At 47.2% G+C, this 17,233-nt stretch overlaps 1 protein-coding gene across 1 annotated transcript in view; it reads right to left on the reverse strand.

Annotated features, from left to right (window-relative positions):
• Positions 1-17,233, reverse strand: part of UTP20 (UTP20 small subunit processome component) — a 1,051,825-nt gene that overhangs the window by 391,023 nt on the left and 643,569 nt on the right. The window contains exon 42 of the mRNA XM_085653318.1: positions 6,488-6,627. Within this exon, the coding sequence (XP_085509444.1) occupies positions 6,488-6,627 (140 nt within the window). The remainder of the gene's footprint in view (positions 1-6,487; positions 6,628-17,233) is intronic.

The following is a 17,233-nucleotide window of genomic DNA, read 5'->3' on the forward strand; positions in this document are numbered from 1 at the left end:
CGTGAGTTTGCCTTGACCAGCCAGTCGTCCAAGTAGGGGTAGACATGTATTCCCTGCCTGCGTAGGTGCGCCGCTACCGCCGACAGGCATTTTGTAAAGACCCTTGGTGCTGATTTTAATCCGAAGGCCAGGGTCGTGAACTGGTAGTGTTCTTGTTCGATGTTGAATCTTAGAAGGCCCTTGTGTCTTCTGTTTATTGGGATGTGAAGATAGGCATCCTTGAGGTCCACGGTGACCATGAAGTCCCCTTCTCTTATTTGTGGCAGAACCTCCTGCAGTGAAGTCATCTTGAACCTTTGCGTTCTGATGAACTTGTTTAGGTAACGGAGGTCTAGTATGGGTCTGAGGTCTCCGTCTACCTTCGGAACCACGAAGTAGTTTGAGTAGACCCCTTTGTTGCGTTCTCTGAACGGCACTGTCTCTATGGCTCCCTTTTGCAGGAGTTTCCGCGTTTCTTCTCTGAGTATTGCCAGTTCTTGGGCCGATCTCAGTCTTCCCCTTGGTTTCCTGTTTGGAGGTCTTTTCTCCAAATCTACGCAGTACCCGTACTGCACAACGTTCCGTATCCACTTGTCTGTGGTTATACGCCGCCACTCCTGAAGGTAGAACCTCAGTCTCCCGCCTACTGGTGTCGTATGCTCGTAGGCTCTTGAATTTTTTCTTCCCCCTGATGACACTTTTTTGCGCCTCACCCTTGGGGTCCTGGCGAGGGTAGGCGTCCTCTTGCGTGCTGAGTCACTTCGTCGAGGGCTGTTCGCCCCCTCTCCTCCTTTGGCCACGTCCGTTCCCTCTCCCGCGAAAGGACTGGCCCCGAGGTTGATATTGCCAGTTTTGCTTCTGCTGACCTTGTCCGTGACCTTCACCCTGCTGACCTTGTTGGAACGCCTGGTGCGACGTCCCCTGCTGGCTTCCTCCCCTACCGTAGGGTCTTCTCGAGGGATTTCCTCGCCTCATTCCCCTCAGCTGCAGGGCCCCCATGGACCTCGCCGTCTCGTTTTCTTTTTTCAGCTGGGTGAGCTTGTCGTCCACTGTTGCTCCGAACAGTGTCTCTCCATTGAAGGGGGTGCCAAGGATGTTGTTCTGCACTTCCGGTTTGAATCCCGAGATTCTTAGCCATGCATGCCTCCTCTCTGTGACCCCTATGGCCATGAGTCTTGCCGAAGTTTCTGCCCCATCCAACGCCGTCTTTATACAGGAGTTGGCGATGTTTTTGCCTTCATCTATCAGGTGATTCGCTCTCTGCCGGTATTCTTCGGGGAGGTGCTTTACTAACTCCCCCATCTCATCCCAGTGCTGGTATTGGTGTCTATTGAGGAGTGCATTTGAATTCGCCATGCGCCAGTGCATTGCGGCGTTCCTCTCGACCTTTCTTCCTGTGAGGTCAATCCTCCTGCTCTCCTTATCCGGTGGTGGGCCCGAAGTTGCTGGTACGTTGGCCCTTCTCCTGGCCGTGGAGGCTATGATGGAGTCAGCGGTCACACTACCCTTGATGTAAGGGGGGTCCAGGGAGGAGTGCTTATATTTCTTCTCTGTCCTGGGCGTGATCGACCGGCAGGTTGCAGGTTCCTTAAAGGCTTCTCTCCCCTGATTCATCACGCTTTGTAGCATGGGGAGGAACTGGCTCCTTGTCTGGATGGGGAGCAGTGTCTCGACGAGAAAATCGGCTTTCGGTTTCTCCTCGTCGAGTTTGACGCCGAAGGCCATTGCTGCGCTCCTGACCACCATATTGTAGACCCCGATGTCGTCGGGTGGCGAAGGCCTCGAAGGGTACGTGTCCACGGGCTCCTCCGGGTTTTCGGTGTCGAGATCGTGCCATTCGACGTCGTTGCTGGTAGATGCCGCCGATTCGTAGAACGACCGTTGGTCTTCTTCCTCGGCTTCTCCCTCATAATAGGGCTCTTCTTCCTCTTCGAGTTCCCTTGTCAGCCCTTCGGCGTCGAACTCGTCTTCGACCTCCTCGACGTCCGCTGATGGAACCGTTGGAATCTTGAATTCCTTCATTCTGGCGTCGAACTCCTTCTTTCTTTGAAGGATGTTCTCCATTTCGGCCTCGAGCCGCCTCTTCTTTTTCTCCATCTCGGAGATGCTTTCGGCGTCGACCGCGGGTCTTTTCGATGAGACTTGCGTCGACGTCGAACGTTCTTTCTGCGTCGATCGGCCCGTTTCATGGGATGCTTTCGACGACCCTTGCCTTTCGGCGTCTTTCGGCACCAGGGAGTCCTTATCTAAGGATCCGCTCGGCCTCTTGTCCGTGGTTCCCCCTTTGGCCGTCGAAGTTTTCGGCGCCGGGGCTCCCTTCGTGGACTTTGACTCAGATTTCCTCGAGTCACCCTCGTGTTGTCGAGGTACTTTCTGTTTTGCGCTCGACGATTCTCTTACCTCGTCTTCTTTTTTCTTGTCGGTCTCTACGACCGTGAAGTTTTCGGCTGTCTCGGCGACGTTGTCCTCGTCGTCCGAAGAGAGGCCCAGAGCGTAGAGCGTCGGGGGCTTCCCCTTGCCATCCATGCTGGCGTTGGCCCTTCTCTGCCGCTCTCTCACCCTGAGTGTCTTCGGCGCGAAGGCTGAGCAGGCGTTGCAGTCGATACTCTGGTGATCGACCGGTAGGCAGAGGTTGCAGACCGGATGCTGGTCTCTCTGCGCGAACTTGTGGTGGCAGTTTGGGCAGAACTTGAATGGCGTCTTGTCCATTGCGCTCAGGGTCTCTGAGCGTGCATTCTCCAAGGCCGTCGAAGAAAAGGGCGCTGGTCCTCCTTTCTTCGCGCTCCTGATGAAATCTTTTCCTTTCCTGATATCTTCTAGTGTTTCTATCGATGAAACTCGCTTTTCTTCCTTCTTCCTTCGAGTGTAATTCTGGAGCTTCCCGATGACGATCCAGACCCAACGGCGGAAAAAAGAATCTGAAGATGGCGCCCCAAAGGTGGGACTTCCGCAGGAAGCACGACGACGTCACGGGAGGTGCACCAAATGGTGTACGTCGACGCCCACCTGGGCTACGAAAAAAAACAAAAAAAAAAACAAAGGAAAGACTACGAATCCGGACCCAACCACAAGATCGCGGAATGATGCACAGCATAGTGAATCCAGAAAGATTCACGCTGCAAAACATTGTTATCTGAGGATGTGGTCTTGGACCCCCAACGGTAGAAGGAGCGACGAAAGGCAACCGGATTTGAAGGAGATTGTAGGGCTCCCATAGATTTAGCTATCTCAGTGTCTTTTTTCATTTTCTCCAATGCCTGATCTACTTCCGGCCCGAAGAGATGCTTTTTATCAAACAGAGCATTTAAGATGGATTGTTGGACTTCAGGTTTTAAACTGGAAATTCTTAACCAGGCATTCCTCCTGAGTAACACACTAGTGTTAATATCTCTAGCTGTGGTATCAGCAGCATTTAAAACACATCTAATAGAAGAATTGGAGATGAGCTTTCCTTCCTGTACTAAATCCTGAGCTGTAGCTCATCTGGGAGATATTCGAGCAATTATTCCATTTCGTCTCAGTGCGCTCTATCATACCTTGCTAAGAGGCCTGGGTGTTCGCAATGCGTCAATGAGTTGCCGCCTGGGCGGCTATTCATTTGCCAGAGGCGTCTAATAATTTTGACTCCTTGTACAGAGGGGGGTGAGGGGGCGAGGGCATCTCCAGAGGTTTGTGAATTGGCCCGTTTATGGGTATTAGAGACAACAAGTGAGTCTAGTGGTAACTGTCCCTTAAAAAAGACTGGATCAACTGGAGCAGGCTATACTTTTTGTCCATTCTGGGAGTCAGAATACGAGCATGAACGGGGTCTTTGAATATGTCATTGGAATGTCTCATCATGCCTTTGAGCATAGGGAGAGTGATTAGATCTGTGTGTACTACTCAAAGTTTCGAACAAGAAGTCTTCTTCTAGGGATTCTTTGTGTAGGTGTACCCTATGATATTATGCCGGTCTAGCAAGCAATTCTAAATACCTTACATTGTCGTCAGGAGGAGATGGTTTTGCAGGGTAAAGGTCTGGGTCATTATCTGTAGGTAAATCAGTATTGTAGTCTTTCCAGGGATCTACAGGTAATTGAGTATCCCTATCATCTCCATCATCATCATCATCTTCAGGCTGTGGTGGTGGAGAGATGGTTGGTGTGATAAGTAAATGCTCTAATGGTGGTGAAGATGCAGGGGAACGTAGTGGAGGAGGAGAAGGTTTAGTACCGACATTTTTCCTCTTTAAAGGAATGTTATATTGTATCTCCTGACTCAGGTTTGCGCTTCTGAGGAAGCTTGGTAAGAAGATGTCCTGTATCAGGATTAATATAAACTTCCTTTTGTTTAGGATCCGATTTAGGTGGTGGGAAGTTGAGAATCGGATACTGCAGCTTCGAAGGAGCATTTTTCTGTTTCGGCACCGAAGACTTCAGTGCAAGTATGGAATGACCTTTCGGCGCGGAAGGTTTGGGCTCCAAAGCCGTTTTTCCAGCTCTTCTTCGGCCCCTTGGGCATAAAATTCTTCTTGCTTGGATCCTTCACCGAAGATGTCCGGCGTTTATTCGATGTTCTGGGTTTGCATTTCACGACATCTAGTCCGATGATCGCAGAGCGTTTTTTTGGATCTAAACAATCTGCATGTGTCGCAGTCTTGTTCGTTGTGCTCTGGAGATGAGCACAAATTGCAGACTTTGTGCGTGTTGGTGCGCGGATATTTTGCATGGCACTGAGGACAGAATTTGAGTGGAGTCCGGGCCATCGACTGCGAGGTGGACGACACAGTTAGGCCCAACGGCCTTCCACGAGTCTTCCGATTGAAATGGAAATTTTCTTCAACAGATACGATACGCGGAGAAGTGGGATATACGTATGAAACAATACAGACACGGGTATAGTGGATTGTGCACCGAGGGGAACCCGAAGAACTGTTTTGTACCGGTGCACAGTAATACACTTCTGAACCCGATGGTAGAAAAAAACATTCTAACAATGGAGTTGATGCCTATGCGCACTATCACCGAAAGGAGGAGTCACCTTACCGCATGGCTGGAAAGACTTCTTCAAACAAAAATAACCTGAAAACATCCAGACCTAACACTAGATTGCAGGAGCATGCAGTGCAGAATGGTGCAACCTCGGGTAGCCAAATGCCACACTTCTCAGGAAGTGGTCATCAGAGAGGGAAGGAACCTGTTGGCTCTATTGGCTAACAATTGCGTCCCACACTGAGGGTATTTTTTGAAGAGAAATAGTGCACCCCTGTCACCAAGAACTCAGATCTCAACAAAGGAAGAAAGGAGGACTGCCCTGCTGCACTGAGGGGCAGATACCAGGAAAGGGAGGATGCACCGATGAGGAATGCACCTGCTGCATCTGGTGGCTAGCGAAGAGAGGTACTGTGCCTGCTGTGTCCTGCTCAAGGAGAAGACATCTCCACTGACCAGTCAAGCCATGAGAATTCCAACAGGAAGCCACCTGACTGGCTTCTTGTTCGCAGTACAGAGACACAACAGCTAAAAAAGCTTCCTGGGGCAAGTTGGTAATCTAAAGTCTTTGAGTCGCTACTACCAACTCCGTGCAGCACAGAGGGCCAAGACCTGATGAACAGGGTTGCACCCAAGTTCGAAGAGCTCAGGAGTGCTGTCGGAGAGTTGATGGGAACCTCAGTAGGCAAGTTATCAACTCAGGAAGGACTGGCCTGTGACTGCGACAAAAGGCATTTGCTAGTCCAGTAGCGAGTGGACTTCGGCAAGAACAGAGAACTTCGTAGCAGATCGTGCCTGCAAATAGGACCCCGCTCACCATCTCCGGGGACCGAGGAATCTCTGAAGGAAGACCCCCCCTAACGATTGTGTCGCAAACACAGCATCATTAGTGCATCTCAGCATCCATTCATTAGATGGTGGAACTTTGCATCACATGTGAATCCAGAAAAGATTCACATTGGAAAACCAAGCATTCTAGGCAGATGCCATGTGGGCCTTTGACCGGCATCTGTTTCATGCAGTTGTGGCACAGTATAAAGCCTGTATTCTTTGGTGGGACGTTTTGCCTAGCACACTGCCAATTTAGGTTTTTGGGAAAGTAATGAACAGCAACAAAAAGTTTTGAAGCAAAACTCCAGACCCATTCCAGGGAGTACACAAAAAAGGAACAGATGTCAGTGTGCAGGGAAGGCGCCTACATATGTCTTTGTGCCATAATTTCCAGATTCCGGGAAACGCCACCTTGTACTCCTATGTCACCACCTACCAGGTGCGCTGAAGCTATAGCAGGAAGACTCCCGGATCAAGTATGGTGTCCGGGGCAATTCAAAATGTGAGGAATATGTGGTTAGAAGTATCCATCAGAAATGCAAGAACTTGCAAAATAAATAAATAAATGCTCTGTACTAGGCTACTTTATGTGGTGTGCTTGAAAATGGTTAATATAGTTTGATTCATATGTAGAGCAATCATGTACAAACGCCAAGTCCCAATGACCCAAGTATTCTATTTTCCACACATCCCATGAGATTTAGTACCTTGGCAAATTTGCTTCCATAATCGGTTGAGGAAGAGACTGCATGAGCTTGACTAAAGCAAAAGCTAACGGAACTCTCACTATTTCATCCTCATTCACAGCCTTCGACTTTGTCAGCTTATGCTCCTCATCCCTCTTAACCTGTAATATAAACAAAAACAATCAGGGAAACCATGTCCTTGTAAGGTACAGTGATATTTGTAGCATGAAATTACCACAAACACTACAGTTTAACATTAAAGCTAATTGAGAATGAGTGGTTTTATTAGCTAAGTAAAGGAAAACACACCTAAACATCTATACCAAATATATTTTAGAGAGCATGTGTAGCCTGTATAGTATGTAATGCAATCCATTCATACAACACATGACAGGAGATTAGATCGAAGGTATACCATGGGCCACGAAACACAAAAAGAGATAAGGATAGTTAGAAAAAAATAGAAGACTGCAATGAAATTAGTGTTTCTTTTTTACAGAAAAATTGGTCTAAGCTCCAGCTGTGATGTAATTGTCATGCATCTCCAAAACCTGGAGTGAACACCATTCGTATGAAAAAACCTTCATCCAAGAAATGCTAATTTCTGGAACTTCTATCCATTAACAAGAACGTTGAAATGAGGCAGTTCTGGTACACATAGGTGATCATTTCTTGCTTGATGACAGTAAAAGAAGACATTGATGCTTGGGGCTAGCCTCCAAAGAAACAACAAACAAAATACAAATGCCAGGGTTATGGACATACAACCCAACCATGTAAAAACCCAGTTGGTTTAATTGGATCTACTCACAATGAGTAACATATAACAAAACTCAAACTTCTACTTCGACACACAACAGTAACAGCCTACAAACTAGCTCTCAATAAGCAAGTTCCTCAGAGGAAGTAAACTTTCTGTATAATATAACTCAACACTCTGTAAGTTACTCAAATTAAAAGTCCATACATCAAAATTAGAGAATTCAAATGGTGTACCCAAGATTAGCAACTCTTCTTGACAGCGGACGAAACAGACCAGGAGATGGTCCAAATTTGCATAGCACAATATAGGTAGTACATGTGTGGTCAATCTGTTGTAAAATTGCTAAAACTTCTATCAAAGGCGCTCTACAAGATGATGATTCTCCCCCGGTTCCTTTATGTATTGCAAAACACGCCTTTGTCCTTTCCAAGGCCGTGGTTTCGCGAACTGGATGGGATGGCCACCAGATTTCTCTGGGGCGGGGGCAGGCCACGGTTGGCGCTGTCCATATGTCGCCTGCCCACCTTTGATGGGGGGCTAGGCATGACCAACCTTTATCTTTACTACTTGTGAGGAAATATGAATTTTGTGATCAGTTATGTCCCCTATCGTAGACCCCAACGGCTCCATGTGCATGCTATAAGTACATGTATGTTCCCTCCAGTTCCAGTTTTGAAGACGCAAATACATGTGCGTCCACCGTCAACATGTCCTCTTTCAGATCCGCCATGAATGGGTCAGATATTCCATTCCTAAGTATGAAAGGCCACCGACTTTATGTGGTTCACTTTCCACATTTTAGAGATTCAGGCGAATAGGCCCTGAATTCTGCCATCAAGCCTTTCCTGCTTTCTGCCTCTGGAAGCTCCAGCCCGAGCCCGCATCTGTATGCCATGAACTTTGTCCTACTCCCTGCGCGGCTAACGGTGCCCGATCCAGCCTGTTGCCTGCCAAAAACTGTATTTCACCTTCAAGATTATCTGCTTCGCTCCTCATCCGATGCATTCCTGTCTAGTAGTTTAGGTAAACATTCTTCCAGCTACCGTGCTAAGGGCCAGGCCTCACTGTCCTCATGCAAGTAATTCATAGCCCCTGTTACCATGGAAGATTCCTGCCCCCTCGCATCTCATGTAGACACTTAGACGCTTGTACACGCACTAACAGTCAGTATAGAATAGATTCTATCCTAGAGACCTTTCCTTTTGGATAACACAGTTCTTTAAACATAGGATATTAGATATGATTTGGGATTAGGTTGACATGACCCCCCAGACTTCTGTCTCTACATGTAGAGCTAAATGTCAAGTCCCTTTCACCCTCTAGTTGCACGTCAATCACACGTCATGCGGCTGCGCGCGCATCTCTGCCAAATATTTCTGCTGACATTGTAGGATTCTCTTATGGATCCACCCACTTGTGACATCATGTATAATGACGTTTTATAAGTTACGCCTATATGTCCGCCTTTTTTAGTTACGTATGCCTATTTTATCTGTATTATCAGCTGTTACGCCTCTTGCATCTGTCTTAATGTAATGCTTTTCATATAAATACCATTACCTGTCAATAATGTATGCCCTTCCTTCCTGAACTTTCGTGGTGATGGAATTTGAAGCCTGCAATTCGAATTGTATTTCCTTTGTCAAGGAATAAAGCCTTTTAGAACCTCTAATACCACGGATTCTGCCTCTTATATTTACTGAGTTATTCTTACTAGACTTTACCGCATAAAAAAAAGTACCGGTAATGAAATATTTACCACATAAATTGGCGCCCGAACAGGGACACTTACTCATCTCACGCGCCGGAGGTGCGTTGCAGGCCCGGTCTCCTGCCACAGCTGAACGGACAAAAACGCGTTCCTGCAGGATTTCCTGTATCTCCCTCCGGCCAAGCGGGGGCGACTGAGGCTGCGATCAACACCCAGACGAGGCGGTGAGAAGTGCGAAGTATCCCGACCAGAGCCTAGCTGAGAGAGCATGATCCGAGGTATACAGAGGCCCACCAGGTTCCGAAGTTCCGAGTCCAGTCGAGTCGAGTCGAGTCCGGTCCAGTTTCAGTTCAGTTCCGAGGCCTTCCGTTCCGAGCTACCCGGTGAGTACCATTGCCGGGGAGGCATTTAACGTGTCCAATGGATGGTTGCAGTTCCTATAGTGTGAGAGAAAAAATGACTAGCTGCAGGTAAGCTGTCAATAGGGGGGAAAGTCTCCGAAGGTAGGGTGAGTGTGCAGAGTGAGGAGAGGATACTCCTAGTGATGTTCCTGTGTGCCCTCACACACCCTCGCGGATGTATAGCATCATCATTGGGCACGGTTGCTCCTCGTGGGGGTGGCGCTGCAGTCCCTCACGGGCCCTTGGTTAGGGGCTCTCTGATGGAGTTCTTTTAAGGAGTTGCCGCATTTGTGAGTGAGGGTATGTGGGTCGAAATGTGCTAGTGAGTGCGAATTTTAAAAATGAAACAGGGAACTAAAACCTTTTAATCATAAGTTCCCTGGTCCAACCTAAAAATACTCGGGGATGGAGATGCACTGTAGTGCTGTTCAGAGAGGGGACAAGACAAAATAAAAGTCCCACTTCTCTCGACCCGATTAGTGTGTTAACAAAAGTGATTTAATGACAAGGTCAACATGTTTCGCGCTATAAAACGGTCCCTAGTGGATCCTAAAGCGCTTCGTCAGGACCGGGAAGGTGTGTTAGAGAATGGGATTCGGGTAAAGACTGCCCATAACCCCACTTACTACCTAGGTCTGGTATGCTTGACAGTTAGTGTCCAGGATCCGTCGTTATACGTCAATCCCGTTCACAGCCTACAAAGGGAGACAAAATCAGGGAGGGAGAGAGACAAAAAGAACGGGGGGGGGGAAGAAACAAGGATAATGCCTTAAATAAGATATATGTTCTGTATATCTTGTGTGATCAGAGACACTGCTGCACAGTCGATGCTGTGATATCTCATGCAAGACGTGGACGTCGACTGATGAGTGTGTCTATGTGGATCAATTAAAATCAACCGGGGAGATGGGATCGTGCCCCCCAATGTTGAGACAACATGGTGATGATCATGGGCTAGCTGGGCTCCAAGCTCATGTGGGTGACATACAACGAGTGAGACTAAACGTCATAACCTCTATGGTGACTACATATGGCGGTGGTAGGAAGGAGCATCCCGGTACGGTGTAGAAATGGGGATGTAGTGCTCATCATGCCCAGTGTCCGGACCCGGTTGATTTTAATTGATCCCCGTTCTTTTTGTCTCTCTCCCTCCCTGATTTTGTCTCCCTTTGTAGGCTGTGAACGGGATTGACGTATAACGACGGATCCTGGACACTAACTGTCAAGCATACCAGACCTAGGTAGTAAGTGGGGTTATGGGCAGTCTTTACCCGAATCCCATTCTCTAACACACCTTCCCGGTCCTGACGAAGCGCTTTAGGATCCACTAGGGACCGTTTTATAGCGCGAAACATGTTGACCTTGTCATTAAATCACTTTTGTTAACACACTAATCGGGTCGAGAGAAGTGGGACTTTTATTTTGTCTTGTCCCCTCTCTGAACAGCACTACAGTGCATCTCCATCCCCGAGTATTTTTAGGTTGGACCAGGGAACTTATGATTAAAAGGTTTTAGTTCCCTGTTTCATTTTTAAAATTCGCACTCACTAGCACATTTCGACCCACATACCCTCACTCACAAATGCGGCAACTCCTTAAAAGAACTCCATCAGAGAGCCCCTAACCAAGGGCCCGTGAGGGACTGCAGCGCCACCCCCACGAGGAGCAACCGTGCCCAATGATGATGCTATACATCCGCGAGGGTGTGTGAGGGCACACAGGAACATCACTAGGAGTATCCTCTCCTCACTCTGCACACTCACCCTACCTTCGGAGACTTTCCCCCCTATTGACAGCTTACCTGCAGCTAGTCATTTTTTCTCTCACACTATAGGAACTGCAACCATCCATTGGACAAATGTATAACTTTTTAGGAGCTTTGGTTCAGGACCTTTTTCTATAGCTCCAAGTCCCTCCTCCTTGTTGATATTGTATATTTAGTACGGCCAATGGCCGTGGGACATTTGTATCCTCTTTTCTTCTTCTAATTTTCCCTCCACCTTTTCCGACATACATGACCTGGGACTACAGGATCTCTTTGGATTGTCTGAAGTTCATTTAGACATACTATAGACACAATGGATAACCCAGGCCTTAGTTTTGATGACGATATGGTAGCAGAGATCTTGAGAGCACCATCGTTATTAGCAGAAGATGGCAGTGCACCATCAGGGAGTGGTAATGATGACTGGAGATCACTCCAAACCCTACGGAAATTACAGATTAAGACCGCCTTACACGGGACCATAATGACTGAATATCTGAGAGCAAACATCGCCCCTAATGGTCTACTAATTACACTGGCCCCAAGGATATTTTTGGAAGATCTGACATTCCGTCGCGAATGGTCGAGAATATCCTGGAAATGTACCCGTGATTGGTTGATATTAATAATAAATACAGCCAAACGATTATCAGATGAATTACTAGTACAAATCAATCTGTCTGAGAATAGACTGAAGACGGGGATTTCTATTACAGCATACAAATCTAAGCTCTCAGAAATCAATCTTGAAATGAATGAACATAAAGAATATTTAACAAAACAGAAGATTAACCAGTTACAAAAAGACGTCAAACGGTTTGACAAGGAAAAGATCTATCCTTATACCAAAGACGATTATGTGTTCTCCAACACAGACACCGCCTCTGATGATGCAAGCAGTCGCAGCTCAGGAAGGTCAGACTCGACTGGGAGTGAATCCAACTACGACACCAGACAATCAAGACCCAGAGGAGGATACAGACACCAACTTCCTCCACCTCCTCTGTTCCACGGGTTTCCTTCCCACCCCTTTCAAACACCCATGTATCAAGGACCATGGATGGGTCCCCAACCTACATGGAATGGCCCTATGGGACAAAATCCTATGCCTAATTATCACCAGTATCAGACCCCACCTTTTCTCAACAGAGGCAGAGGAAGAGGCAAAAGAAGAGGAACAACCAAGAGCGTACACTGGCAGGATCCAGAACCAATGACTCTACGCAGCAAATCAACAAGACCCTAGTGGTGAATCTATCCTCCAGACCTCTAACTGAAGGTGAAAACAACCTTTTGGAAAAAGGACTAGGATTTGTACCTACACCGAAGGAAGATGACTTTATCCTGAACCAAGAACTGCACCAATTTTTTCGAAAGGTCCGCCTCAAAGCCTTCTTCCAAGACAAACCGCAAATCCCACCCAAAGGAACAGGCCTTAAGATTAAATCAAAATTTACCCCAACCGCAGCCATGACCTCTAATGAGGTATTAACATTTGAACAAGCAGTCTTGAAGGAAGTGAACAACATCACCACCGGCCGCCCGTTCGACAATCTTTCCAAAAAAGAAAGGATACTCCTCAAAACTCTGACAGAGGACGAAACCATCATCCTGAAACCCGCGGACAAGGGAGGAGCCATTGTCATCCAAGATAAGAACATCTATGAGGGGGAATGTATACGACAATTAACCAACACCAGGTACTATGAACCCATTGAGGAGGACCCCACTGCGCGCCTCTCCACCGTGATACAACATCTCATCACGGAAGCGGAGACAGAGGAATGGATCTCGAAGGAGGAGGCCCAGTTCCTTATGAACAAGAGTCCACGCACACCATACTTCTATTGCCTCCCGAAAATCCACAAGGGAATCACCCCCCCACCAGGCAGACCGATTGTGTCCGGGATCGATTCCCTTCTAGAACCTCTGAGCAAATTTTGTGATGTGTTTCTACGCCCCCTTGTGATGAAAACCCCAACATATCTGAGAGACACTACAGAGGTATTGAACTTGATTGAACGATTTGAGACACCAGAATCTATCACCCTCCTAGTCACGCTAGACGTGGAATCATTGTACACCAACATTCCCCAAGATGCCACTCTGACGGTCCTTGACAAGGCCCTGCGTAACATCAATCCATGGCCATCCACTACCCCCATCACTTTCATTTGTGACTGTGCCACGATAGCATTGAAAGAGAATTACTTTGCCTTTGAGAATAATTTGTATCATCAAATACAGGGTACGAGCATGGGGAGCACCTTTGCGCCGAGCCTGGCATGCCTATACATGGCCAACTTTGAAGAGGAACACATCCTAGCAGAGACCAACCCATATACTAACAACATCTTATTATGGCGTAGGTACATAGATGACATCATCATTTTCTGGCAAGGGGATGAAGATACGTGCCGCACATTCTTCAGTTGGATTAATACTCTCAATCCATATTTACAATTTGTGGGCACATTGTCAACTGATTCCATCCCATTCCTTGACCTGCTGATATCCTTAAAAGAAGGATGCCTGATGACCACCAACTATAAGAAACCCACGGATAGGAACAGCCTCCTCCTATTCCAAAGTCACCATCCGAAATCTCTAAAAAACAATTTACCGGTGGGACAATTCCTCCGCTTACGCCGCAATTGCAATACCATCAGAGAATTTGAGAAGGAGGCAGACATTCTAACAGACAATTTGATAAGGAGAGAATATCCGAAGAAAATTGTAAAACAGGCACGCAAAAGGGCAAGGAACAATCACAGAGGGGCTCTACTAGAAATCAAAGAGAAGAGCACCACAGACATATTAACATGTGTTACATCCTTCACCCCTAACTCGAACAAAGTCCAAAGGATAATAAAGAAGCATTGGAAGATCCTAGAGATGGGTGATTTCCAACCAGGACCAAAACCCCTTTTTGCCTTTAAGAGAACACAAAACCTGAGGGATATTTTAGTGCACACACGACCCAAGAACATCACAAAAACACAACCGACATTATGGAATCTTCCTCCGGTTACGGGACATTACCCATGCGGGTCCTGCACAGCATGTCCACTGACGAGCAGTACTAAGGAAATCGACTTAGGTTTATCAAGCCCATGGAAACAGTTACGACATACCAACTGCAACACAAGAAACTGTGTATATATGATCACCTGTCCCTGCGGCTCTCGATACATTGGAATGACCACAAGAACAATCAAAACACGAATTGGGGAACACAAAAGTACAATTCGATGCAAGCGCACAGCGACAAGACTACAAAGCCATTTTCTGGAAAAGAATCACCCTCCCGATAGCTTACGATGGACCATAATTGAATCCAACCCACATTGGTCACCATCCACACTGTTCAGACAGGAGCAACGATGGGTGTTCAAACTACAAAACGATAAAAGGGGACTCAATGAGGATATTCCCTGGATTGAACTCTCCAGATAATATATACCATGAGGGAGCCTGTTAAGTATCCTCCCTATCATGGACAGAGATCCTGGTATTCAGAACATAGGTCTATATGTAGAATACCTACAAAACGTCTGTCAACAACTATATGTCCAACCCCTTACCAACATTTCACAATCTATTAAAATGAGATCATGGCTGTTAAGTATCCTCAGGGAGACTCACTAGGAATCACTTACAGCCAAAACCACCTCCCAGATGGACCACCTCACCCTAAGTCTTGCTTATGTCATGCTCATCGTTTGTACCAACAACCTCCGTTCCAACACCGGGGTGGGTAACCTTGTTACCGTTTTCCAGTTTTTCTTGCTTTCTTTAATATACAGCGATATGAGCTCCGCATAGACGGCAAGATATAGAGGGACAGCATCAACCTCACTGACACAGAGACATCAAGTTACATGCGATGCACACCTCACGTCCCAGTGGACAGTTTATTTTTAAAAAAAACTGTTTTTATAAATATCTTTTTTGACATTGTTACAGTACCCGTCTCTCCATCTTGGACCTGCAGGTACCTAGCTGTCCTGTGTATATGGCATTGTTATGAGTATTCTTATGACCATCTAATTACCGAATAAGTTATAATATATGCCCGTAGCATTTTTTCCAAACTAGTAATACGATCTCCCTCCAGTTGACATCTCTCCCCCTTTGACTGTGGGCGCGGGCACTTCACCCCTGTGACTTCCATAGACCCCCGGTTCGGTGTGTTATCAGCACGAACATGCCCATGACACCACAGATCTTTGACCTTTTTCATCTGTGCAGCATTATGGATCATGTCTTTATTGTTTGAAGCAACACCTTGCTTCACTCCTATTTCAGTCCCCTACCTTTGGGGCCAAAGGCATCCTGCCTTTACAATCCCGTTCCCTCTATCCTGACTCCACTCCAAGATGGCCGCATCAGCCGCGCACCGCCCCGGCCACGTTCGCCCGAGCCCTCCGGGCGCATCTACGCTACGTCATCACACCGGGCCCGTGGCATCACCGTTTCCATTATTTAACGACCCTGCAGCCGCACTAACCGTGTAACCGGCAGTGCAACCGCACGGGTAGGTTCCCCGAGACGTAAGGCGTACAGAATTGTAAGTACTTCTTCTTCACTGCTCTTTTATTGCGGGACCCTCAGCGGCTCTCATAGGTTCCCTGTCTTCCATCACAGAGCTTTTTTACATATGTTTTTCCAGCCTTACTCCGCGGCATTGCTGACGGAGCCCATCATCAAGGAGGAGAGGGTAGGCTGGCGATGCACTCATGTAATATGTGTTTTGTTAGAAGACTGTTCTTTTCGGGATATGTGCACGGGGTGACCCTCGAGTCACTGCACCACCCAGGCTTTCCCGCGGTTGTGATCACCTGCTCTCCGTGTCACCTTGTCAATATTAAGCTTCTACTCCTTTAATATCGTCCGGACACTGGGCATGATGAGCACTACATCCCCATTTCTACACCGTACCGGGATGCTCCTTCCTACCACCGCCATATGTAGTCACCATAGAGGTTATGACGTTTAGTCTCACTCGTTGTATGTCACCCACATGAGCTTGGAGCCCAGCTAGCCCATGATCATCACCATGTTGTCTCAACATTGGGGGGCACGATCCCATCTCCCCGGTTGATTTTAATTGATCCACATAGACACACTCATCAGTCGACGTCCACGTCTTGCATGAGATATCACAGCATCGACTGTACAGCAGTGTCTCTGATCACACAAGATATACAGAACATATATCTTATTTAAGGCATTATCCTTGTTTCTTCCCCCCCCCCCGTTCTTTTTGTCTCTCTCCCTCCCTGATTTTGTCTCCCTTTGTAGGCTGTGAACGGGATTGACGTATAACGACGGATCCTGGACACTAACTGTCAAGCATACCAGACCTAGGTAGTAAGTGGGGTTATGGGCAGTCTTTACCCGAATCCCATTCTCTAACACACCTTCCCGGTCCTGACGAAGCGCTTTAGGATCCACTAGGGACCGTTTTATAGCGCGAAACATGTTGACCTTGTCATTAAATCACTTTTGTTAACACACTAATCGGGTCGAGAGAAGTGGGACTTTTATTTTGTCTTGTCCCCTCTCTGAACAGCACTACAGTGCATCTCCATCCCCGAGTATTTTTAGGTTGGACCAGGGAACTTATGATTAAAAGGTTTTAGTTCCCTGTTTCATTTTTAAAATTCGCACTCACTAGCACATTTCGACCCACATACCCTCACTCACAAATGCGGCAACTCCTTAAAAGAACTCCATCAGAGAGCCCCTAACCAAGGGCCCGTGAGGGACTGCAGCGCCACCCCCACGAGGAGCAACCGTGCCCAATGATGATGCTATACATCCGCGAGGGTGTGTGAGGGCACACAGGAACATCACTAGGAGTATCCTCTCCTCACTCTGCACACTCACCCTACCTTCGGAGACTTTCCCCCCTATTGACAGCTTACCTGCAGCTAGTCATTTTTTCTCTCACACTATAGGAACTGCAACCATCCATTGGACAAATGTATAACTTTTTAGGAGCTTTGGTTCAGGACCTTTTTCTATAGCTCCAAGTCCCTCCTCCTTGTTGATATAGGCATTTAACGTGCACATAGTCTGTGCCGGTCAAGACGGGTTTGGGTACACAAATCCGGTCTGCACT

Source organism: Triturus cristatus, chromosome 4_1 (genome assembly GCF_964204655.1).
Source record: "Triturus cristatus chromosome 4_1, aTriCri1.1, whole genome shotgun sequence".
Classification (NCBI taxonomy): domain Eukaryota; kingdom Metazoa; phylum Chordata; class Amphibia; order Caudata; family Salamandridae; genus Triturus; species Triturus cristatus.